General features: G+C 43.2%; 1 protein-coding gene across 1 annotated transcript; it reads left to right on the top strand.

Moving 5' to 3' along the window:
- The first annotated feature begins 1 nt into the window (after position 1).
- LOC8030398 (protein Skeletor, isoforms B/C) lies at positions 2-27,194 on the top strand. The gene is made up of 6 exons (XM_002400833.3): positions 2-194; positions 12,239-12,284; positions 18,792-18,885; positions 22,631-22,787; positions 25,718-25,793; positions 26,918-27,194. Exons 1-6 carry the CDS (start codon positions 104-106, stop codon positions 27,078-27,080), a joined length of 627 nt encoding a protein of 208 aa, XP_002400877.2. The 5' UTR covers positions 2-103; the 3' UTR covers positions 27,081-27,194.

The following is a 27,194-nucleotide window of genomic DNA, read 5'->3' as shown; positions in this document are numbered from 1 at the left end:
CGACCTTGCCGCCGCCTCTCTCGGCCAGAACTTATATAAGAGAGGAGCGGCACGGACACGTCCTGTCCTCGGGAGAGACATCGGTGTTGCACGTCTTTTGACCATGATGCTGGAACAGAGCAGGGGCAGGTGGTTAGGATGCGTCGCGTTAGCGCTGCTCGTCTCGTGCGCCGCCGTCGACGGGACGCCCACAGGTGAGACGGGGCCGTTTGTTGTTCCACCTATGCCGGCTTGACTCGGGTGTGACCCAGGTTGCGCGGTATTTATGTGAATGGATAAACGCGTTGCGATATATACGAGAGAAATTATTTACTGCACTGAGAGGTGGAACGTAAAGTTTCAGCATTACTCGGAGAGAACACGCGCTCGTAAGCTGCTTTCAATCACCATTTTCTTTTTTAGGCTTTCGTACACGCTATGCAAGAATTTCTGAAGAGTTAGCCCTCCTTCTCTGGTTTAATGCTCCAGCATTTTTTTTTTTATTTCTCTGGAACTTGCAATTTTAATTTTTCATAGGTTTCAAGACAAATTTTGAGTCTTACGATTCGCAGCGCAAGCCTAATGTGGCATTCTTGCACCAACGCTCGCAAGCATAGCAAAAAGAAAAGAAAAAGAGAACATGAATAACATGAAGCACACAGAGAAGCAGAAGGTGGACGAGACGCTATTAGTTTTGTAATGCATATTGTTGAACCAAAATATTTTTGCGCGGTACTTTTGTGAGAACTCGTGATGTGTATTGAACATACAACAGCGTAAATTAGGGGTTTTTAGCCTCTAACACTTAATGTGTGGGCACTTAAAAGACGCCGGAGATGGTACAGTTGACGCTTCCCCTTCTAAAGTTTCGAGAAACGTTTTTCGGATATTCAGATTTTGAAATTTTTACTTTTTTAATTTTCTTACAACTCACGCGGCATAAATAGCAGCTCTCCTGGAAAATGGTTAGTTCTGAATGTCTCTGTAACTTGGTAGCCCAAAAGACAAAAAAAAAAACAAAAAAACGCGACCTTGTTGCGGTGGAAATTTTTGATAACAAACGGTCTGATGTTAGCACGTAAATTTTAAATTTTTTTTTATGTTTAAGCACGAACATTGTGAAGATACGCATGTACTTCGCGTAGTCCTGAAATGAAACAGCCTTGGACTGAAAGGACTTTCCTTGACACTATGATCAATACTACTGGAAGTAAAGTGCTTGGCACTCCCAACTGCCTGGTGGGAAAGGATGGTTCTCTTTCTTTTAGTTTGCTCGACCCTTACATACAGGGTTCTGTCCTCAATAAAATTCTTGCTGGGTTTTAGACGATCCCCTTCTCTTGCTCAAAAATTTCGAATTTCCTCTGTCTCGGATTGCATCAAAATGTTCAGTATACACCAGCTAACTCGCGCCCTTACGTTCTGTTCGTTACTCGAATATTGTGGCTGTGCTTTGGTGCTTTGCGTTTTATGTCGAGCAGGGACCCACTTTTTTATAGGGTGGATGTTAATGTTAACATACGATGATATTCTGTTTATGCACCAACTTACTGCACTCTTCGAAATATGGAGCGTTTGATGTCCCGCAAGGTAGTTGCGGGAGCCTATCGCTGCAGTCATCAGAGGGCGCTCGTCGAATAAAGGGGCTGATGATATGTTTAAATTTAAAGAAGTGGTCTGCGCTGTGGCACCGAGCATGGTGAAGCGTCATGATCAAGCCACAGTGGTGACAGGTGTTTAAGGTTTACACCCGTTACCGGCGTCGTCATTCGTCAAGCGCCCTCTGCAGACTGCAAGGATGGGCTCTGCCAACCGCCTTGCGGGAGAGGAGACGCACGAGATTTCTTAGAGCGTATATGCCTAATACATTATAATAACAGATTGCCTTTATGCTGGAATCAGGCCTGAGTACTCGTTATCCTGTTATTCCTCACATATGGAAGTTCTTGATCAACTGAACTTAGCTTTAATGAGTGCGTGGTACTGAAAACGCAACCACATTGCGCTCATATTCTTTTAGAATCATGTGCACATTTTTAATTTAGAAAACACTGTTTATACTTTAAAAAAAATAGCACTCGTTTCCGGGTTTACTAACACATGTTTCATGTAAGAATGACACTATTGCGATGTTTTTCTATTCTACAACATTGATGCACCTGTTGTCAAATGTAGCACATTCACTGCAAAAAGAAAAAAGAAAGCACAAAAACCTTTTGAATTAAACTGTAAGTTTTCTAACAAAACAAATGCAAACGATTACACAACGCGTACTGCGATTAACAGCGGCAGCTGCTGCGTTATGGAAAGGCATGTTGAAGCAGGCTTGCTTTCAGTCAGTCTGCTGTACAGTTTTTGCAACAGATCCTTGCTCTAAGTAAAAGTCATGTAGGGATCGTGCGTGAGGTGTATGTACTTTGCGAGAACGATTCTGCGACATGTTGCTTGTGTTAGAAAAGGACACAAAAAAGTGCCTTTTTTTGGGGGGGGGGGGGGGGAGGGGAGGGGGGCCGGAGGGGGGTGGGAGGGGCTGAAAAGATTTTTCAGAACGTGGGTGCTCGGGACTGCGTCTGAGGTGAAAAAAAGCGAACGTATGTAGGGGAGCTGTTATGTGGAGGCGCTCTGTACGTGTACAGAACTGCTCGCGCAAATACTTTGGGCGGAAGCACTCTAAAAACTATCTAATACACAAAAACGTTCCATCAATCACTGTCACTCAGCAAGAGGCTTGTAGAGTGGGATTCACCACTACGACGGCGCCTGTCTGGGAGTTACTCAATTCACAAAAGTGTTCTCGTATTCAGTGCCTCTCTAAAAGAGGCATGTAGAGTGACTCTGATTACTACGTCGGCGTTGACTTACAAGCTACTCAATACAAGAAACACGTTCCAGTAGTAAGTAGCACTTTACACGAGGCTGTTGAGTGAGGCTGACTACAACAAAATTATTTCTGGCTGTAATTGCGAACAATCATTATCATTTATTCAAATTATTTGTCCCCAATAACTAGAACTACGGCTAAGGACCGTAACACCCAATTTTGAAAAACATTAGATTCCACCGGTAAACGCCTCTGGTCTCTTCGGTCGCACCTCACTCCCCCTTGTTATCTGGAACGCCCAGGGCAGTAAAGTGGTTCGCGGAAATGAGGCGGAGTACAAGGCGACGCGTGCCGGTTGGCGGCTCTTCGCGTACGGACAAGATAAACGGAACGAGGAGCCGCGCTTCCTGTGTCTCTTGCCCCGTTGTCCGCCTTTACGGTCCGCTTGCCGGACCGGCGTCAGGGAGGGCTTCTCCGAATGACACACTTGCCGCGTCTCTGCCGGACGTCAGCTCCCGCTGCACACACCAGCGGTTCGTCGCATCCGGAGACTCTACGTAGTCGCGTCGCAGGGCGTCGAACGCCAAACGTGGTGATGTACGCATTCTCCTCAGGGCTGAGAGCAAGGCACATACGAAGTTTTAACACTTAAGGATGTAAAGAGCGTATTATATAGACTAGCCGCCATAGTTACACTCTTTCAGTAACCTTTTATTGCGCAAAAGGCCTCTTTAATCTCAAAAAAGGGTGCTGTTAAAGTTTAAGAAAAAAATCTCTCCATTTCTGAGGGGTTGAAAAAGGAGCGTGTTCCTTGCAAGTGTGCTACTCGTAAATAAAATATCCCCAGTAGGCTGCTATGGTCGCCAGCGTCCAATTTCAGGGCGTTCGCCAGCATCCTAAAACTTGGGTCATACTGCTTATAATCAGACAAAAGACAGTCTGGCAGACATCAGTCGCCGTGGTATTCGTGGTTGGATTACTTTTAGACGTTAGATTTTAGACCAGGGGTGGCCAGGCTGACCTGGCCTATGAGCCGCAAACCAAACCAAGAAACTTGTAGGAGCCGTGGGGGGGGGGGGGGGGGGGGGGGATATGTATGGCGTCAACTCGGGCTTCCGCGACCTTCAACAAGAAACGATAGGGAACATCCGTTGTATAAAGGGGACAAGTATCACCGGCGGTTGACCACGGCCGCGAGACTGAACATTTCCTCGACCCGAAGCCAAAGTGCATGCATGGTTGTCCCTGTCCTTGATGCCTTTCCCCCTAGGGTCCGACAAACTCCCTCGAAAAATAGAAGAAACAGGATCTGTGGAAACATACGAGTGAAAAGCGGTTCGACTGTACGTATGGGGGACAAGGCTGCCCAACCCAAGTTGTTCTTTATTCTGAAATCCTTGGGAAACGCGGAAAGGGCGGAAGGGGAGGAAAGGAGGGGGGGTTCCCTTACGAGGGATCTGCGAGCCGCACTTGGACCAGCGAAGATCCGCCTTCGGCTCGCGAGCCGCGGTTTGGCTACCCCTGCTTTAGACTATTAGGCTAACACCCTTAAGCCAAGATCACACTGCTTCATCATACAGAAGACAGTCTGTATAAAGATTCGAACGCATGTCACCGCGAGATCCACGCTTCGAATGACGCATGTCAAAAATCTCAAGAAGAAGCTTGGGCACGCGGCATTCGAACCACGGGCATTGCGGTGACTAGTGTTCGCAGACCGTCTTTTGTATGATGCATGAGCTGTGTGACCCCGGCTTTAGGGTGTTCGCCCAGTCAAATAGCTTATTTTCGACGTTCAGGGTGTGAAGTTGTTTTATTGTGCTGAGAACACTTGTACACCTTCTCCACGAGGGCGCAACAATCTTGAATGTCGTCCCTTCTGGTATGCGGTAAAACATCGCTTTGATCTCTGCACGCCGCTGAAAGCTATTTACAAAAAATGCGTGATTGTAACAGATTCTTGTTTTGACTCATCATTATGTTCTGGCATATTCCAGGTTGAAATGTTTTATGATTTTTTCGTTCCGATTACCAGATACGAAGCCCACGTGACTGAGAACGACAGGAAACAGTGAACGCCTATAGCATGGCAAATTTTAAATGGCGAAACACGGTGCAAGATCGCTTCACTTTGAGTCCAAGCGTAAAGCGGGAAACACATGTGAGAGAAAATCGCGTATCATCGGATTGCCGCGCGGTGTAACTATAGAAACCACCAATGACTGCAACGGTTGCCATGGTTACGCCGCTCAGCGGCGCCAAGCGACGCAATATTTGCTGACATTTGTTTCCTGCTTAAGAAGGTCGTGAATTGTTCGGCAGTTTTACGTGACATACGTTAGGCGATAGGGATAGCGTCATTATTTTCGTTTTGATATTCCGATAGGATCTCCGAAGAAAAAAAATATAAAGAAACATGGGCGAACATACAAATATAAGTAAAATCGTCGAACATTTTTGTAGCTGTCACGCATATTGTTAGGAGTGAAAGCATTGCAGAAAAAAAAGACACATTTAAGAAAATTTAGGTTGAGCCAAAATATTCAAGCCAGGTAAGCAAAAGGCCCATCTGGAGCGAAGCCTATAAAAATGCCTGTTCGCACCGTAGCCAATCCGGTCATCCGCGTGCTATCCGTAATTCTCCGAAGCATACTTATATTTCTTTTTTTGGTTTCCATCCAAGTTGGCACTGCAGACCTAGGCGCTCACCGTTTTTCATCCTAAAGCGTCCCTCCGCAAAAGAACACAAATTGCGACTCTGTGATCGAGATACGCGATGAAGCACTGCCGAGCCTAGAAAGCAGCGGGGCAGTTCGGGTTTATATCACGGTCGCGCGGGCGATGTTCCAAATACGCAGCCCACGAGAGATGCCTTCCAAGTGAGACCAAGCTCTTTATATCCGGGGATTCGCAAGACGCTTCGCGTGTTGTAATGTGCTGCACTTCCTGACTCAAACACACATATGAAATGTGCTTCGTATTTCAAACCGATGTAGCAAGAACACAAACTGTAATGATGGTGAAACTTAAAGGGGCAATCAAGTGCTGTTTGTAGATGTCTTTTTTTGAGGGAATATTGTTCTCGGGGCTTTAGTCACTAAAAGTGCCCAGATTCAGTTTGCAAGACGTCCTCATAAACTCACAGCAATAGAAATACACGGGCACTCTTTCCTCTCGGGAGGGGAGGGGGGCGAGGTAAAAAAATTTGCGTGTTTATGTTTATACCGTCTGAACCTAATCTGCCTCAACGGGCAACTTGTCTCTCGGCTGTAGATGAGCAATTCAGATAGTGTGGAACAACCACTAGCGTAGTGTCTTTAACGTGCACCTCGCAGTATCGATACACGACCGCACGACGGTACGATGCTCGTCCAGTTAGAAACGGGAAGGAGTGGGGATTGAACGGATGTAGGACAAAATGGTCCCGGTCAGAATGGTCCCGGTCAAAATGGTCCTGGTCAAAATGGTCCCAAGTGCCAACCCGGACAAAATAGTCCTAGGTGAGTTTATCAATACCTTGAGAGCTCTTAATAGGACAAAATGGTTTGGTACTTTGAAATTTATTTTGACAGATGTTCAAGGATAATATTAACGTTTTGATTATAATCATTTGAAACAAATTTTTAATCCCTTCCATCTATACCATGTAGCTCCGTTTTTCAAAGGTTCTTCCACGTGTTTAATAAATATATTTCTATCGCCAGACCTTGTTTTCGAATTTGCGCTATCGAGCTTCAAAGCGGTATCCGGAATAAAAATTATTATCATACACGTACTACAGGTTCTTGACGTGGTTTTCTGAAATGGACCTGTCGTACACCCGTGTTCCGTTTTTCAGAAACCACGTCGCTCTGTCTGAACAACGTATATTAGAGAAATCAAAAATTGATTCCACAAGTATGAGCATATTTATTACATGGACCACTTAAGAGACAAGAAGTCGACGCTGCTGGAGCGGAGGCCTAATACAAAAATGTATTGACATGACCCGCACCCCTCAAAAAGTCGTTCAGGGGACGGAGCCCTTGCACGTCCTGTGTGCACAGAGTTACCAGCCGCTGGTGCATCTCTTTGTAGATTCTTTTTGTCCTCTTCTTTGGTGGATGTCTGACCATTTCCTATGTCATAACCGTAGTGACAGAGGATTGTTGTGACTGCAGAGCGTCGACCGCCCTCGAAATGGTGGGATGGCAGTGCCCAATTATGCTTGAAAAGTTCCCGTTCCAGGCTTCTTCGAGGTTGTTAGTCCTGTGGTCGCCGGTCATCGTTGCAACGTGCATGTTCCAAATCCTCGGAGGAAATTTAGGTGCACATCTTCGAAGTCTCACCGTTCCATTCCTTGTGAGAACTCTGCGAAACGTACCAATGTCATAGGTACTGTCGAAGTTCGTATCAAGCAAATCTCCCGCTTCTGGAGGAGCTGTATTACGCAAAAACGCAATGCCACGTGCGATGTTGTCCAAAGGGAGTAGTGCCAGTCCATTAATCATGCCAACAAACAGGCGAAAGACGTCGCTCTTCTTATAAAGGGACACTAGAGACAGCTCCTGAATTTTTCGCCAAGTGCTTTGGCGAAATGAAAATAGCATCCTCTTGTGGCGACGTCTTCTCCGAACACAGCACGTGCAGAGTTCATAGGAGGAGTCTCAAAATCGGTGATGACAAGGCCTGGATTTGGCGATGTTAGGGTGGTGGATTCCGCATTTGCAATCATGGCGTCCAGTAATTCCTCGTATGGGAAAAAAAAGAAGCGCTAAAAATGAGGGCCTACAAGAGTGGATACAGAGCCTTATTTATTACTCGATTAAGCCAACGATGTGTCTCTGTAACCCTCGTGCTTGTTCCACATTTTTTTTCGTGCCGTTTTTAATTGAATATAAGTATTGATTTATTACACATTGGCCCAACCACTTGACTGCAATTTAGTTAAAATAAAAAAGGGTTAGGGTTGTGTTTCACGAGTATTTCCCAAACTATTTTCTAAGTCTTTAATATCCATCAAGAGTAGAAAATGTAAAAACCTGCAAACAGCAAATAAATAATGCCACGCTGGACCATTTTGTCCTGGACCATTCTGACCGGGACCATTTTGTCCGGGACCATTTTGTCCGGGACCATTTTGACCGGGACCATTTTGACCGGATGAGGATTGAAATCAGAACCATTAGTATTTACTACAAGACGTGTACGTAATCCGTTACAAGTATCGAGATCACCTGAAATCTCTTACATTTATAAGTAATTTAGTAACGGAATAATTACATATTTTCTAGAGTAATTTTAAAGTAATTCCCTTAGATATCTTATGAAGCTCATCCCTTGTAATCTGTTACTTTTTTTTTAGGACCAACCCCTGGTTGTTGTTATTTTAGTAAAGTCGAGCACAGTGACACTCACGCGCAAAGGAATGGCTTGGCACCCTCCAGTTCCGCAAAGCCTTTCACCAAGCCCCAAAATCTATTTTTTTAGACTCTAACAACAATGACAAAAAACCCAAATAAACATTTCTACAAAATAAAGAAAAACGAGTGGGGGGGGGGGGGGGCGGCAAGTTATATCCGCTTTTTTAGCCCTTTTTTTGTGATCGAAAACGGGGAGAAGAGGACGCGAAAAGATTTTGTATCTCTTTGAGAAGCTCCAGACGGTAAGTGCACAGACAAGAAGTAACAATGTCCTTTTCGTTTATAATGACTACGACCACTTTCATTATGTCACAACACCAGACAACACTTCGCGTACCCTAAAATCCACTAAAAGAGATGCGATAATATTGTGAAGGTGCTATAGCCAAAAGCATCCTCGGTCGTTGCTGCACACTTACCATCTTCTCGAAAACATAGTGTATTTTTTTCTGTTTCTTTCACCCTATTTTACCCTGTTTTAAAAGCTACTTACATTCTTGTAGTCCAACTTCTAGAGTTGGCCCACTTTATTTGTGAATTCCAGCCAGGTTATCTGCAGCTCAGTCCCTTTTTGTGAGTCAGCTTTTTGCGAGCACTTTGAAAATGGTAATAGCCTTCCTTTCTTTTTCCTGTTTTTCCCCCAGCAGGATGCATCTTATCTGAAGCAGACAATCCACTTGTGTGTCCCTCAAACCATTAGTTCGATTTCAATGATTGTTTTGTTTTGTCACCCGCGATTTCAAGAAGCTATTCCAAATTGTTGAAATGCAGGAAGAGATACCGAAGCTTGTGCTCGAATCGATCTTTGCGAGGGGCAGCTTATGCCTTAGTAATGATGCTTCTCATGGTCGTCACTGACAACTTAAGAAGCGCAGGGAGTGGCCTATCACCTTCAAAGTTCTGGTGTAGTTAATTTTTGTTTTTTGGCGTTGTCATCAACTAATGCCGAAATCTCGCTGGCTGCTCAGAGATGGTCGGGAATCACCACACCCTGCGTTGCTTAAGTTAACACGAACTACGTTAACAAGGATCCTAATCTTTGAATAATAAATCTTGAAGGCATGGAAAATCAACTTGAATTTATTATTAATGGGCTCTCCAATCATAAATTGCATTAACTAATAGCCAATCTCGTACAGCATAATTTTATGTTTGGTACACCAACTGTGTATCATAGAGATTGGAATTACATGTTGTTGATAGAGTTTGGAAGACCGTTTTAACGTATATAAATGATATCCTTCTTTTCTCTATGTATCATTGTGTTGATACGTAAAAATGCGGATAGACTCTTCTTCCAGGAATGTTTCAGTGACGTCTGGCAAGTTCTCTGCACAAATAAATATTTGACGTGTCTTCCTCATAGGTGACAATATACATGTATTCTACATAGCATCCGTTAAACCAGCGTCAAGACCCCATCAAAAGTTTATGTGATGCCAAAAATTTTTGTTCTCGTAGATGCTCGATAATATTTATGCCTATTTATTTCCGAAATTGAGCCTATAATAAAAAGGTATTGAGATGTAAAAACGTTCATTAATATAGCAGCAGTACTACAGCAACCGCCATAAAATGCATCATCGCCAAGAATTTAAACCTTGTTGACCTCTTGGTCAGTATCAAAGTGTACTTCCCTTTGATTTGAGTAGAAGCATTTATCTGAACTATTGACGCCAAGGGTTTATCTTGCAGTCTAGTTGTGAATCTAAACACGCAGTTTTCTAAGTATTATGATGAAGCTATACACAAATAAATAAAACGTTTTTAGGGATTAACTTTATTCTACCATAACACTTATCTCGTGTCAAGAAAGAACCTTTGAGAGTTAACTTGAGATATGCTAAACAAACCTTTAAATGCGTTAATATAGAAGCGAACCTACTCTGGCAATAGTCTCAATCCTGGCCGTACATTGTGCTGAACTGACCACTGGCAACTTGAGAAAGGGGACTGTTCACGCGATGATCGGACTTAGCTCAACTGGTATCATTGAAAACTAGAGGGGAGAAGAGTGTCACGTGCTGAAGGCATCGGTGCCGCTTATTAAGGTAGCAATGACACAGTTTCGGTAGACAGCACACCGCGCATGCACGTTCCTTCCGCCTTTTTATGCAACAGTCCGGAAATGAGCGTCCGGAGCTTCGGCAGCTTCATTTTACATGCGGTCAGTCCAGACACACTTTGATTGAACTCGGTTTATTTAACAATATAAAATGTTGCATGGAAGTTCGGGACGTTGCAGGCAATAGTCATAGCAACACATATATCTGAAAGAAATAAAATAAAGTAACAATTAACACCTCTTTTTTTTTGTAACGGCATTGAATCTGATGGAGGCAAACGTGCCTTATAATTTTGACGTACACTTCCCTCCTGTAATCAGGATACAATTAAGAGTAACTAAGGGTTGCTTTCACTCACAAACTTCGGCCAACCACCCTTTGCAAGAGAAATAGCACATTTTCAAGAAGTTTTTTGGTAGAAATCAGGGTACACATTGCGGCTGTATCAATTTCAAGATTGGGAAGCATTGCGAGTGCTTCAATAACTTTTAACTCTACTAAGTCTGGACAGAACGCAAATGTTGAAACTTCCGGTAAAGAAGGGAAAGTAAATACGATTCCATTAATCGTGATGCTCAATAAACCCGAGGCGATACTACAGATAGCCGTAGAGCTTATGTTTCAACTTTTACTATCGCAATTCCGTTGACGATAATGTCCCGAAACACCATCAGTAAAGTATCACTGAAATCGAACAGGCTAGTAATCACACAATTTTGAAAAATTCTTTAATGGCAAAATTAAGTGATTAATTTAACTGCCTACTGCCACAAACGTTTATGGGGATAAAATTCACTGTTAAGGTAAACTATATTGATGTCGCGAATTGAGCGAGTTGGTAAATGGTATACACATTGAAAACAGCTCAAACGTACGAAGTTCAAGTGAAGAAACAAACACGACATGTCGTGTTTGGTTTTTCACTTGAACTTTCACTAACAAATATTTAGTTATGAATACAGCTTCGTCCTGCAGGACGGAGCTGTACTCACAACTAAAGATTTGTTAGTGAAAAAGACAAAAAGAAAGAAACGTAACCAGAACAGATTTCGTCATTAACAAAATTACATTAACAACGGCTTGTTGATGTAATCCATTTTGGCTACGTTGATTTCTTTCTGTCGTTTTAACAAATAAAACTTTAGTTGTTATCACAGCGTCCTGTTGTGTTGGTATCTTCAATTCAACTTCTTTATTTGAACTGTTTTAGTCATGTACACTATGAATAGTTTCCAACGCATATAATGCGAAGTAACAAATGCGCTTCCTACATTTTCTTGGGATTACAAGGAGTCTACTTGTTGCAGCAGTGAGTCGTGTTCGTACATCCAACGGCTGTTTTGTATGCGTTTGTTCGCAACAGCTGGCGCTCCGCCAACTCACACTGGAAGATTAAGCACCAGAGCGTTTTAAAGTTAACAAAGCGCAAACGAAGTTGTACAACGAGTTTTTTTTTTTTTTTAATAGCTAGTGACGTCATATAAATGGGATTGTTTGTCGCTCACTGAATTGTGCACATAAGATATTGGGTTCTTGGTGGGTCTCGAACGGGTAATGATTTTTTTTTATACTACGTTCTGTGGAGTGTAACTTGAACCATGAGCGGATTCAAAGGCATTGTTGGTAGATCACTAGGTCAGGTTATGCCAATGCTTTGATATTGTCAACGTGAGCAAATCGGTGTCATTGCGTGAAGGCGTAAGTTTATTTTTTTCTTAAATTTTCTTTTCATAAAAAGCACTTGACTATAAGACTCCATATTGTAACCGCGAGTTACTTACTCACCTGCCTTGCAGTCTTGTCCACCACTGCGCTCGAGAGCAGTGCCTTCTGTGGTGCGTTGGAATACAGTGACAGACTGGCTAAAAGTTCCATCTATGTTTAAAAATGTATAAGGGACACGATGGGTAGAGCACCGATTCGATTGCTTTCACGACACAATTCTCACTTATATTTGTTGTCCTTTTCAGCACAAGGCTTTGTGAAGGACCTTGAGGCGCAGGAAACCCACTTCAGGTATTTCTTGGTTCATATCGTCACAATTGATTATTTGTTTTAATATTAATATTCAATTTATTTATTTGTATTGAAATTAACGTTGAATATCACGAAAATAGAAAGCGCTAAAGACAAGGACAAGGGAAAGGCTACAGAGGACAAGCTCTTGCTCTCAACTGACGTTTTAATTCGCAAGAGGACAACGACGAAGACATAAAAAAATTTTGACGTAAAATGCGACAAATATGCTTGAGAAAGGAACCAAATTATTTTAAAACAACTAAGAATTAAAAATAATTAGTAAAAGTAATAGGGAAAGGTGTACACAATTAAAGTAACAGAGTGCGAAATAAAAATAACTAAAAGTAAGTAAAAATGAAAGGTAAAGCATTTTTATTTAAATACGGAAAATATTTAATGTATTCTAATCATTTTGATGACAAAGTCACAGATCGAACACTAATGCAGGCGTCTCCTTGGGTCGCAGTGACTTTAGCCTAAAAAATCATGCGAGTTCATTTATCTGGACACCTCCTCAGAATCCTTGCGCTGGACTTCGGCGGGGCAGATACACAGTCCCTCACATGCATAGCGAGATGCCCCGGCGTAGAGGATTTGAGATTTAGCGCATGTTCTCTGAGCCTTAAGTTAATGCAGCTTCCGGACAGTCCCACATAAACCTTCCCACGGGAGAACGGGATCTCTTACACCACTGCGTTGCAACAGTTGACGTATTTGTGGTAGAATCTAACGCCGCATTCATCAGGCTTTGGCGCTGGCTGTTGACTCTGGGGTGAAGCTTTTTTAGCTCGTCAGGGGCTGAAAACACAAACGGCACATCGTATTTGGAGGCAATTCGCTTAACGTTATGAAAGATGCGATGAATGTAAGGGATGACTGCCGGTCGGCTTCTATTTCTCTTCTTCTCTTGCTTGTTCTGTTTGGGTGGATCATACATTCAGCAACGTCAAACAGGATGGAACCGAGCTAGCCTGACGCATTGAGCCGTGATACTTGAGCGTCAGATTTATCTTTTGCTAAATGAATACAAGACTTTTTAGGGCAGCGATCAAACAACTAAAAACTATGCCTCGTTTCACCAGTTTTTAGTGTACAGGGTCATACTGAAGTATTCTTCTTAGATCTAGGTGAATACATCCAACAGACGTGGTCATTTTGAAAAGCAAGTCGCATATCAAGAAGCTGTAGGCTCTTGTCAGTAAGGGTCTCGTGAGTGAAGTTGAGTCCTTGTGCACGAGCTAGAAATATGCTTTTGCTAATGTTGATGTCGTTTGCGTCGGGCATTTTTGTCATCAGCACAATATAGTCGTCAACGTGTCTGAATATGTGTGCGACTAGATAGGAGGTCAACACCTGGTTTATGCCCCCGTCAAATTGAAAGAAAAAAGTCACACAAAATGGGAGCAACGCATGACCCAATGCAGATTCGTTTCTACAGTATGTAAGTCTCCCTTGAGAACGTGACAAAAGCAGAGCACAAATGAAAATTCAGAACCTCTAAGAAAGATGGGACCGGTAAGCCTCAGGGGTTCTGAAAACCTAGGGCTCCATGAGATTTCATCCATTCGCTGACGGTGTCAAACAATTATCTTTACGTTATCGAATAAGATAAGTCTTCTACATCTAGGGAACGCCCATAGCGTGTCTGGGTTGAATTGTCCTTCGGGAACTGAATTGCTACCTCTAGTTTAAATATCAAGAATGGGTCATCCAGCTGGAGGACGGAGGAATCACGCAAAAGGAACCATGACATGTAACCCTGCCATGATCACTTCGTAGTCACAATTACGCGAAAAGGGTATTCTCATTTAGTTCTTAGTTGGTTTAAGTCCAGCCTGTGAAACAGTTGAAGACACTTGGCCTCGACGAGATTCAACTTGAAGTCAGGCAGGCGGTTGAAGTTTTTTCACAATACCTTTTCTAGTTTTTTCACAATACCTTTTCTAGTTTTTTCACAATGCCTTTTCTAGGTATATATCCCGAGGTGACACAATGAATCCTCTCTCTTTGTCGGACAGTAAGCGATTTTTCTGTGTAATGTTCCACTGGTCCTTGTCTTTCGCGCTTTTTATTTTCGTGATGTCTAACCAACTAGGTAAAAAAATATTTTGCTAACGTTGTATATAAAGAGATGCCCGCCTCGAACGTCACAGCCTCAAACAGAAACACTTGTGAACAAACATTTTCTGCCGCTTCGGAATTTTACCTAAATGGAGCAGCTGATCTACAGACGATCGTCCTATTTTTCATTGTCACACCGTACGCGGCCGTGGTTCACTGTCAACTAGAGCGCTTCAAGACAGCTTGCTACCTGGAAACTTCAATGTGCAGCGCGTAACAATACGCTCAAGTGAGCCGGGTATTTGGAAATTCGTTGAAAGTGTATAGTTGGCAAATGATCGAATATGACTGCCACATAGTGTCTCACAATACTCAAACGATTGTGCCCTTCAATTTTTTTATCAACATGACAATGTACAGCAGTTAAAAGCGGTGTTACAGAACGCACGGCTTCCTAGCGTGCAATCTATATTGAAGTGGTCACTCAATCATAGTATCTGGCTGAGGTCCCTTATCGCACATGGCTTAGATTGTTTTGGACAAACTTTATCACATGGAGCGAGTCGAGATGGGAGGCGTGAGTGCACCCAGTCAATAGCAGAGATTTTGGCAAAAGTGCACCACGCGATTGAGAAAAACAATTAAATAGCACAGATGGAAAAGCGAGAACGCCACAAGCGATGTGGCGCTCTCGCGGTGCTTGGAGTTTGGGGTAAACAAAACCGGTTTTTGAACGAGACACATCAGCATCAGTCAAAGGAGAACGAAAGCGATAGCAAAGGTCAAGAGCCCAAAGTGAAAATAAACGCGAACCTTCGATACTTGGGGAAAACTATTAGTGGCAATGGAGCCAAAGCTACAGAGCCAGAGCACGCCATTTCACTGCACAGCTGAATTTAGCTTAACGAAATAATTTGCTGGGCGTAACTTAGCTAATGAGAAATAATAAAACTGCTCTCCTTAACTTCAATTTTACAATGTTACTTAATATTAGTCAGGATATGCGAAACTCTTAACATTATTTTAAGCCCTAGCCGGCTTCGGCAGACCTTATTTATTGTACTGTTGATTTTGATCAATAAAAACTATTATTATTATTATTTATCATTATTACCTCCCTCGAGTTTTCTTGGTATAAGTTCGCCGCGGGATTTCTAGTTCCTTGTAAAAGAACCATGGGGTCTTTCTTGTGTGTGGTGTGTCGTCGGTACGTTCCTTGAGCTCGCACTCTTGTTCACCCAGAGGAGATTTCGCAAAGTTTGGCAACCAAAAGTTGTCAAAACAAACCAAGCAAGTGCCGTGCGACGTGTGCGCACAAGTGGGACAGAGGGAACCGCAAACCTCCATTGTTTCTGCATACCGGTTGGTAGTTGGTTAGCGAGCTCACCGGCGTAGCAAACAGGGGTCCGTATTAAGCCCAGGATCCTTGGATTCTGCGGCGCGAGCTTTCCCTATACATGTCCCGAGCTGTAATACGCACGCCTTTTCCTCCCCCCCCCCCCCCCCCTTCTAACTAAACTTTGTTTCAGCTTAAGTCTAGATGCAGCCGACGCTTCGAGGTAATGGGACCACCCAAGCTGCGTCACAAGCGAAAGTCAATCGGCCTTTGCTGTTTATGAAAGGTTCAGCGATGCTAGAACACGTACTGAAACATCTTGAATATCATTATGGTGCGGTTTTGACACTGTTTAGTTGGTCCCATCAGTTCGTAGCGTAGGATGCGTCTTTACTTTAGGCGAGACAGAGTACGGGGCAAGCGGTAACATAACTTAATTCAAATGGGATTCGACATTGCGCCGTAGCGTGTGCGTGCTCCTATTTCGGTACATCAGAACCGCGCTATGACTTTTCAGGAGGAGAAGAGTTTACTTCTCAATGAGCTCAAAACTGAAACAACGATGAAATTTATGGCATTTCGTAAATTGACCCGGCATTTACTTTGTAATTCGGTCCGAGTGCTTCAGTCGAAGCGTTGGCTTTAGAAACGGGTGAAACGTAGGGAAAGGGACGCGTACATGCCTGCATGACCGGCGATCGCGGTTCAGCACCCTCAACCGCGATTCTCATACAAAAATAATGTACTCAAGCAAATGCGTACCTGCCACGCCCAACCCAAAATTAAACCTAAACCAAAACAAGTACGGCACTACTTGACACAATGACACAGAGTCGTTAGCTCCGTCCTCCTTTTTTTCTCTTGATTGGAACCGAAGGATTTCCCCGAGTAAAGCACAACCTTCGACACGTACTCTGTGATGTTACGCCGGCTTCCTCCAGCTTTAAATCTCCTTCAGAAAAAGAAATATGACAAACTAGCTTGAGAGGAACAGTGAATCAAGGTTGTCCGTTTCTCCTCTTAGTTTTGCGTCCTTCTATATTTTTTAACAAGGTGTATGGAATGTTTCGTCTATCTTGTTGTACCTGTCTCTCTGGCCATTAATATTGTCTGCCTGTCTTTTTGGTCGGCTATCGGTTTCTTCTTTTCGCTGTCCTCAGTGGCATGTTAGCCGCCGGCAGTCCGCCGGCTAGTCCGCGACTGCGGGGGTGGACGTATGACCTTTTGCCTGTCTCATCTGTCCATCCATCTAGCCAGATGTCGAACGCTTTGCCTAGAGCAACAATGTTTAAACATGAGGCGGTCGTGCCTAACATTCCTGAAGGTCAGCAGGTGTCCAGCCGTTGATCACGTGACCGAGTATGACCCCTGCAATATTCGACCGCGTTGAACAAATAATAAAAAAAACAATGTGTCAACTGAAAAAGTAGCACAAAAGAAGTAGGTTATGGCTTAATCACTGAAAAACAAACTATAGCTGAACGTCCGTATCTATGACACCCATCGGTTTTGATGATGCTTGACAAAGTGTGCAACCTTGAATGTCAGCTAGAAGTGTCTTGTAGACATGTATGCCTCCCTCTCTAAAAACGCGTAATAAAAATATACTGAAAGAAAAAATGGCGGCGGGGACAACCATAAAGCCGGGTTCACACTGCTTATATAACATACAAAAACAGCCCGTAAACAACAACCACAGAGATATGCGTGGTTATAATACCGTATGTCAAGTTTATTTTTAAACTCGTCGCCACTCGGCATTCGAAGCATGGATATCGTGGTGATATACGTCTGAATCTCTGTGCCAACTGTCTCTTGTAGTATGTATAAGCAGCGTGACCCTGGCTTAACGCAGTACAGAGCCTCGATCACTCTGCAGAGGGCACTAATGTCAAGAGAAATTTATCTTAGTTTTCGTTTAAACTGTATTTCGTAACAGTTTAAAATGAAAGCTCATTCATTGCGTTTTCTTTTATATATTGTCTTAAAGTACACTGAAACGCACCTGAAAACTAATTATATATTGACGCAACTCAATTACGGGTTTTTAGTACTAAAGTGTTGATATGTGTAAAAAAGCGCACAGGGTATATTCGAAACATTTTCGACGGGGGACATGAACTTAAATCTGATCTTTTTTTGTACAAGTTTAATTTCCAAATTTAAGGTTTTTGTTTTAGAAACTAATTATACACCCCTCCACTAATCCACTAAATTGGATAGCCATGTGCCAAATAGTTACATTAATATAACATATTTTCACCACATTGCGAGGCATGTAACAAAGTAAAGGATTTCAATGTTTGAATGCATTTTTCTGTTTCGCTTTTTGCTGCAAATTTCATTCGAAGGAATCTTTTGTTCGAAAGTAAACGCATTCTAATACCATAATCAAGATGTTTCTAAACTGGATTTTACTGGAGAATCGGGCTAACTACTTTAATTTATTTTACAGCTATGTTTTCGAAAATTGACATGGGCTTGATATGCATCTTACATTTAAAAAAAAAGAAAAAACTAGATTGCCCAAAGTCCCGCATCCGCCACTTTATAATCAAGCAGTCAAAATGGTGCTTAATAGCTTCGTTTGCATATCAGAGACTTGTTTACGAAGAGTGGCACATCTTCTTATGCAGGTATGGAAAATTGTCCTAGAGAGCTGAAAGTTTGAACAATACACCTCCATATGTTGCTATATCTCCCCTGAAAATGTTTGTCCGAGCGCTTGATTAGTCCAGATGTGAAATCTCTAGTTAGTGTACCCCTTAGCACTCACGGCAATCATATTGTGAATATACAAGAACCTATTTGTATCGGTCTGTTTGACTTCTCTCCATAAAAAAAGTAATTCCCCGGAAAACCCAGCGTGAACACTCAAAATAGATGAGGAACGCTGTACAGAAGAAAAGTTTTTTTCTACACATAGCCAATTCTTGCTGAAATGAAAGAGAAAAAAAAAACGCCGGAAAGAATTGACAGGAAACAAAAAAGTGATTAGATCTGAAAAAAAGTAGAATACTACATGGTGGGAGATGTTCCTGTTTGTGTTCCTATTTGTTCATTTCTGTGTGTCCATGTTCCCGATTGTTTATTTCCCTTTCTTTCAGGTTACACCACCACGCAGCTCGGGACCTGTCCCACTTGCGCCAAGACATCCGGTGGTCTCACACGGGAACGCCAGTGGCACAGCGGGCGGCACGGGTACGTTATTAACCGTTATCTCTGTTCTATGCAAGCTACGATAAATGTACCCATAGTATAGAAGCGCCTAGCATCTCATCATTGGTCCGCAGCCAATATGAAAGCGGCCTGAGCCGATAAGAATGCCCACGAACCAATCACGAAGATAGTATCGTGATCATAACAGGCCACGCATCCCGCGTTTATTTATGTTGTCGGTGGCTAATGAAATAGCCACGACAAATTCATTATCCCTAATCCCACGAAGGTACGAAGCTTCTGGAGGCGACATGACGGCACCAGAGGTAAAGCCAGATGTGTGGAGGGACACACCCCCAACTATGACCAAACCCGAAGCTCTTTTGGTCACCCTCGTGTGCCACCCGTGGGTGAACAAAATAGCGGTGGTTCTGGTCATTGTTGGGGGCGTGTCTCTCCACACATCTGGCTTTACTTGTGGTGGCGTCATGTCGCCTCCAGAAGCTCCCTACCAACAAGCCTAATATCCCTTTATAAAAATCTCTTTTATTTATTTATTTATTTATTTATTTATTATTTATTATTTATTATTTATTTAGAAACTTTTTATTGTTAATTATTTAATTTATAAATATATTTATATTTATAATAAATAATATAATAAATTTAAAGTTAATATAATAAATATTATTTATTATTTATTTAGAAACTTTTTATTGTTAAATCTGTCCACAAAGGAAACTGTCCATCCACGAATAGTAAATAGTGCAAATGTATGTGTGCCTGCTTTTCTTGGTAATTTGTTTTAATGGGTGAGAGTGATGTTTCTTTGGATGCACCTACCAACCTGGTTTCGCGTCACGGCTGGCATAATGTTAAAAATCATTGAAACAGATAGATAAACAAATTAAGGACGATTCACCCATCACGCATTATGCTCGCTTTTGAGGTTTCTATTCGTTCAGTTATGCACTGCTCATGGTAGCCTGAATTCACGCGCGGCAGAGTAATTGCTATATTTAGGCTTGTGCAGGCAGTATTCTTTTTTTTTATTAAAATACCCGTATAAAGAAAGGAGCAACCAATAGGGTTTGAAAACGCGTGCAATAGACTATTTGAGCAACCTGTAATAAGTAAGCTTCTGCATCGCCAGCAGAAAAAGAGCATATCTGAACAAACTATACTGGGGATTTTGGCAGCGGAAAGCATTGTTTTTTGTCGTTAAGAAAAGCTACTGGTGTTTTTTTTTTATTTGTTTGTTTTGTTTGCTAGTCAGACAAGTTAGAATAAAGTGGAACTAGAAATATGTAATGTCAAATATTGAGGGATTAAACTTGCGATGTGAAACGCTATTGTACAAAAATACTTGAATTGTCCTCCGCAGAAAGCCAATGGAAAGGGTTATGAAATTATTGTTTAGTTGAACGCCTTTTGTTTTCTTAAACATCGCTTCATCAAAAATTTCCGTTGTCATCTTGCTGTGTCAAGGCAAAAAACCCGCCATTGATATACATTACCGATGGTACAGTTTGGCAGGGGCAAGATGAGAGCTGGGTGACTATAAGCCCTGAAAGGCCTGAACGGAGAGTCGATTACATTGAAATCGATATAGTAAAAGTAGTTTCAATAATGTAATTTACAAAAACAAAATCAAATGAAACAAAAAGTTCAATCTCCAATCTTGAAACGCAAACTGGAATATCCAGAATCTAATCAAGGGTATTTCATATAATGTTAAATTCCTTCTTTTTTCTTTTTTAGTAAATTCATAGCCCAAAAAACCTCAAGCCATTTTTGCAGAAGCTCGGGCTCCTAAAAACACCAATAATAATAAATATGACGATGTTCGTGCTCGGGAAAAAAAAAAGAAAAAAGGTAGGAACATTATCGTGTTTTATTATAAATAACTTTGACGTCGTGGGCGACATTTTGCGAGGAATTAATTTTCAAGTAAGTCCTCATTTACACCTTATTTATTTTTTTAAGCTTGGGAGAATATTCAGTAGAACTACTAAATACAAATAGCAATAATAATCTCTGGAAAAGCGGAACAAGGGGGCAAAAGACAACACAAATCTCAGAACACAGCATGCTAACAGGTGCGCGAATGAAAAAATCCACCCGGTCCCGGTATCGAACCAGGCGCCTCTCCATTTCCAGTGGAGCGCTCTCCCAACGGAGCTAACCTGTAGTTGGACGTCAGTAGAGCAAGCAGGTTTTAACAGCTGCTACGAGTCGAATACCAACAACGGTGAACGGCTTGCATTTTAAGGTTCTGATGAAAATGCACTTAATGCAAAGGTCTAAGTGAGGTGGACAAGAATAACGATAATAATTCCTGGAGAAGGGGAAGAAGGGAGACTAAGGACAAACACAAATTTTTAAACAAAGCATTGTGACTAACGCGCGATTGAAAAAATTCGCCTGGTCCTGGCATCCAACCAGGGACCCCTCAATTTCAAGTGGAGCGCTCTACAACTGAGCTCACCAGGAGTTGGGCATCAGTAGAGCAAGCAGGTTTTAAAAGCTGCCACCAGTCTACCTCTAGCGCCGGTGAACGGCCTAAATTTTAAGGTTCTGTTTGATAATGCAATAAATGTAAATATGCGTGCGAGATAAACAAGATTAACGACCTCTCCCCTGGAAATGGAGGGGTCCCTGGTTTGATACCAGGACCAGACGGATTTTTTTAGTCGCGCACCGGTCACCAAACTGCGTTTGGAGATCCGTGTTTGTCCCTTCTTTACTTGTTTACTTTCTCCTGGAATTATTATTGTTATTTTAATCCAGTTCGCTAGTACCTTTGAATGATTTGCATTATCATCATAACCTTAAAATGCTGGCCATTTATCGTCACTGGTGTTCGAATGGTGGCAGCTGTTAAACCCTGCCTGCTCTATTGAGGTTTAACTCCTGATTAGCTTAGTTGGTAGATCACTTCACTGGAAATGGAGAAGTCCCTGGTTCGATGCCAGGAGTGGGCGGATTTTTTCAGTCGCACAACAGTCACTAAGCTAAATTTGGAGATGTGTGTTTGTCCTTCGCCCCTTGTTCCCTTCCTCCCGGGATTATTATCGTTATTATTTCCCAGCTCGCTTACACCAACGCATTATATGCTGTGTCATCATACTGAATACAAAGCTTTCTTATAGTCGTTGAAGTTTATTTGATCTTTAACCGACACAAAAAAGTGGTACAAGGTGTGGCAGTACGAGCATGCCCAACGGCGTTCAGGCGGGTCAGCACGAAAGGGCTGCTGGCGAACCCCGCGCATATTAAACATGATTGTAAACCTGAGACTGGGGCAGGAAGAGAACACAACAGAAGGTAGTAAAAGAGGAGGCAACGTCTCAAACTCAGCTCAGAGCTGAGTTTGAGACGTTGCCTCCTCTTTTACTACCTTCTGTTGTGTTCTCTTCCTGCCCCAGTCCCTCTCAAACTCAGCTCAGAGCTGAGTTTGAGACGTTGCCTCCTCTTTTACTACCTTCTGTTGTGTTCTCTTCCTGCCCCAGTCTCAGGTTTACAATCATGTTCAACTTACACCAGCTCGCCTGCACTCTGACTATTTTTTCGTTAAGCGCATATTAAGCTGTTACAAAAAGGGGTTGAAATTGACTGCCACGTTTCTATTCGTCGCATTCTGACGGTTGGTTTGATACCTTAGCATGCCGGAGGCAGCCCACGGGTCATTTGTATCAATTTGAGCTAGCACTAGACTGGGCCAGCTCATATTGCCGCCTACGTGGAATAGATCGATCATTAAATCTTTTTGAACACACTGGCGCAGTCCCCACTGCCAGCTGCCACGAAGGTCGGAACCGCAGGCCCGGTGACGCTCGGAGGGCTCACTAAGCGAGCCCACAACGTCGGCTCCGGACCGGTGGTGCTCAAGAACAAGAGGACTATCCAGATCACGAAGTTCACCTATGACGGATCTGGCCCAGGTGAGCTGCCTCTCCAAGTAATACATTGAACTTAAAATTGCTATAAACACAACTTCCACTAAAAGATTGTAGACGTAAAGGCCGCACTAAAAACGAATACCGCAAGTGCTTGACGGCCATAACAGTGAAATCGCCGCACACGGCGCTTTGTCGCCACGAATTCACAAGAGCGAGTTCCACTCTAAAAAAAGTTTGTGTGTCTACTTTCACGCACAACACTCGGAAAGCCAATGACCGCAACTTACGTAGGCAGCTCAGCGAATGACGATGCCGAAACATATGTTTAGACCAAAACACGCAGTCTGAGTTGTGACATTAAGCAATACAAGCGTGACGTTTTGCATTGCTTAATGCCCCAACTCAGATGCGTTTTTTGGTCTAAACATATGTTTCGGCATCGTCATTCGCTGAGCTGCCTCCGTAAGTTGCGGTGATTGGCTCTCCGAGTGTTGTGCGTGAAAGTAGACGCACAGACTTTTTTTAAAGTAAGGGTGTAGGACCTTTTTTTTTCACGGTGGTGCTTCAAAAAACAGTTATCCTTTCAGAAAAAAATAAAAATCTACAGTCACTTATTATCTAGGCCAGTCTTAAAAATCCGGAATTTGGCCGAGTGTGTTAATTTGCCCCAACTCGGAGCGCGTGAAGCAAAAGCTCTGCTGCAGAACTAGGGATACTGGGGTCAATCCCCACCCCTGCCGATTACTATCCAGATGAGCATTGTACTGGCGTGCGGTTGTGCATAACTACTGTGTGGAGCACGTTGATGTCTAAAGACCTCGGCTATAGGTTGTACTGCACTGGCTAAATTTCTCATTTACAGCTGAGACACCAAACGTCCATTAAGTCTGGCTGACTTATGGCTGTTTAAAAATACACGCAACACAATTATTATTGAAACCCCAAATGAAAGTAAAACAAAGTAGAAATATATATATATATATATATATTGTTTTTTTCAGTGAGAAGGGAAACGAGACCCCATGCACAGCCGTACATGAACGTCGAACGCCCGAGGCAGAGAAGCGGCGTTCCCAAAGCACGCTACGGGAAAGGATACTCTTTGCCGACCTCCCCAGCGCTAGGATGGCACACTCCAGATAATCTCGTTCCTGCTGTGTTGGCGCCAATAGTGCGCCTTGTGTTGCCCTGTCGTCAGCACAACAATCGCTCATTTGTATTAATACCAAAGAACAAAACACATTAGTCCTTAGTTGTTTATACTGCGGGACAGTCTGCCGGAACATGGCATTATTGCTTACAGTAGATAAAGAGTTCAGCCAGTGCAGTACGACTGCTAGCCTGAGGCCTTTATCGTGCATCGCACGGTAGCGATACACGACCGCACGCCGGTACGATTCCTATCCAGATCGAAAATGGCAGGGGTGGGGACTAAACTTGGGATCCCTGGGTTCTGCAGCGCGAGCTTTCGCTCCACGTGCCCTGAGTCGGTGTGCGCTAAACCACTCGGCCACCACTGTGTTTGTTTTTAAATATTTTTTTATGTATTACATGGAATTTGGTCAGAAAACACGAGGCACTGAAAATCACGGTGCACCAAGGTTGTCACTAGGTCTCATGCACAGGCGTCGACATACATTTCGCTCATCTCAGGTCACACCATCATGGGGTTTTATTTCCACTCGTTCGAGTGCAGTTTCGCAACTCGACACACCATTTGGTATTGAATGCTACGTCTAAAAGTCTGGAAGAGGAATACATCGATTTAAGAGAGCATACCAGTGTGGGAGTTCATTGAGATGGTCAGATACATTTCGTACATGTGATACAGTCTCTATAAAATTCGACTTTGTTGTCCGGGGAGCGTCACCATTTCTGTCAATCATTCCTGTGATAATACCATTTGTGGTGAGTTCGCACGATGGAGGTTTCTTCCACACAAAAGAGCAAACGTCATCAGACTTCGAGGTCACGAGAACGCTTTGCAGCAGCTATACATGGGCGCCGCCATAACCGACCTTCAGTTTTTGTTTCCTCTTATTATCTTTAGTTCACTTCATCATTAGCATAACAGGCCAGGTTTTTGCCATGTTAGATTCTATTGTGTCCTTTGCCCCAGCATTGGCCTTTGTAGAGGCACGACAATGCCCGTTTCAGTGGCTCGGAATCTCGGCAAGACAAGAGAAGGTCAGCCATGGCGGCTGTAATTGGATAGTGTGTAAAGCATCTATATTCCGTTCAGCTTTAAGCTGAGACTACAGCAATAGCTGTCCGCGTGATCTAGCCCGCGCTCCTGGATTTGAGACGGGCTTTTCTAGCGCGGGTGCGCGCTCTGCAGAAGACCATTTCAAAGCTGCAACATCGTGCTCTTGTGGTTGTAACATTGGCTGGAGTCTCAGCTTAAGGGTGAATAAAGTATAGCAAGCATCCTTGGTGTGGCACACGTGACCTCGAAGCGCGGTGACGTTTGCTCCTGTCTGTGGAAGAAATCTCAGTCGTGTAAATACACAAATAGTGCCAACTGTGCAATCTACGTCTGTTAAAACAAATAAAGCTCATGTTGGTGGGGATGGTCATTGCTGGCACGGCGAGCGTTGTGAACATATCCTTACTCTTCCAAGCAGAGCTGAGGTCAATGCCGCAGCCAGATGGAATCCATGCTCACTAAAAAATCGGCTTCATCTTCCTTGATGCCACATGAAATTTCTCAAAGCGTGAACAGCGCCCCTCACCGACCGCCGTTTCAGCCACGAAATTTGAGGCGCATTAGGCATGTACTTCATAGGCGTGTTGGGACGGGAGTTGCTAGACCTATTATCTCACGAGTAATTGACCAAACTCTACGCTAAGCGCAACAGTGCCTTCTGCTCAGGTGTTGACGACCGCATATAAACGACTTTGACGAAGTTAATTCTTGTTTCCGGACAGTATGCCTGGTGTGGAGGATTTCAAACATGACCATGCACTTGCAGATGTTTACTTCCTGGTCGGCAAAGGACCGAAGGTGACCCACACCGGAGCCACCAAGGTTCCCACAGCTAGTGGAGAGTAAGTACTAAGGTAGCCTTGTCCTGGGAGTAATCCAGTCTAATAGGGGCTTCACAGTGAAGTTGGTTGAATGCGGATGAACCCTGTTAACTGGGCGGCGGCTTGCGCCACCTAGTCCGTGAGTCTCGTTTTGCCACATAGCACTACCTGGCGCGCCATTCCCGTGAAGTTGAGCTGGAAGTATGGTAGCAGTTACGGTCACAAAATGCGGCGAGGCAGCTAAACGAACCCGAGCTAAATTGAAAGATTTTTTTTCGCTTAGCACTCTGCTTTCCGGAAAGGTTAGCAAGGTCCACTCGCGTGATCAGATAATGATGACAATTTCATATCACGTAAAACTCGATAGGAGCACGGAACCGAAAATGTAAATGGGAGTCAAATATCGCCTAGCATTTCGTCCCCTTGCGCAACGAAGTAACTGCATTGCGAGCTTCTTTTAACTCATACGGTCCTAAGTAATCAAGTATAGAGGCTTATAATATAGATTCTAAAATATCTGGTCATTCTCACTAATCCAATATGAAATGGGTAGATTGCCGGAGCTTATCAAATAACGAGTCAATCTTTACCCTAAATTTCGAGTGTGATTTAGTCAACATATTTTGCAAGACCCATTTTAAGGCGACACTCATTATACTTACAAGGTTAAGCAGCGGATTCCCACGTCTATATCTTGTAGATGTTTTATGGCTAAAAAATATATCCGCTAAATTTAGTGATAATGTTGCCAGCTAAACATCACCCTGTCACGTGATATTATAGCATCAGATGACGCGATACTATTTTGTCGCGTGATACGCCACGTGAACTTGATACTATTACGTCGCGTAACGCGAAGGCGTCACTGACATTGTAAGGCCAAGTGACGTCATGGTTAGTGGGCAGTGTGATTATGTGTAGTCTGCGTGCACCGAAGTGCGCAGCGCCTCAGCCGCCGCCGCCATTATTTTGCAGAACACGGCTAGAAACCGTAATTTAATTTCCTTATGCATGAGCCATTTTACGCCACCTTCAGCAAAATACGGAACAAAACTTAATCATTGTTCGAGGCAATCGTAAAGCCCCTGAAAGCGCAAAAGAAAGGTGGGGACTGGAACTGCAGTTTGATTCTGTCTCCTTGCCAGGGTGAAGCTGACCAAAGGTTACACCGGCGAAGACATCACCCTGACTCTTCCGGGATCGCTGACCTTCAACGACGTGGACTGGCTGTCCGTATACTGCATCCGCTATCAAGAGAACTTCGGTGACGTCCGCATACCCAAGAACCTCAACCTCCCTTCAGTTTAATCATCACCCTTAAGCTGACCAAAACAAACCTTTACTTCGATATCGCACAAAGAAATGCCGTTGTATTTTGGCGAACCACGAAGCATCTGACGCAATAAACCCGTCTTTTTTTTA

Source organism: Ixodes scapularis, unplaced genomic scaffold, assembly GCF_016920785.2.
Source record: "Ixodes scapularis isolate PalLabHiFi unplaced genomic scaffold, ASM1692078v2 PGA_scaffold2__306_contigs__length_199485367, whole genome shotgun sequence".
Taxonomy (NCBI): Eukaryota; Metazoa; Arthropoda; class Arachnida; order Ixodida; family Ixodidae; genus Ixodes; species Ixodes scapularis.
Note: the sequence above shows the minus strand (reverse complement) of the source record. Positions and strands in the feature narration are given on the sequence as shown.

Excerpts from the sequence above, each read along its gene's own strand:
- LOC8030398 (XM_002400833.3), top strand. The coding sequence starts at position 104 with ATGATGCTGGAACAGAGCAGGGGCAGGTGGTTAGGATGCGTCGCGTTA. Across the intron at positions 12,285-18,791 it reads GCGCAGGAAACCCACTTCAG|GTTACACCACCACGCAGCTC; the intron begins GTATTTCTTGGT and ends CCTTTCTTTCAG. Across the intron at positions 25,794-26,917 it reads GTTCCCACAGCTAGTGGAGA|GGTGAAGCTGACCAAAGGTT; the intron begins GTAAGTACTAAG and ends TCTCCTTGCCAG.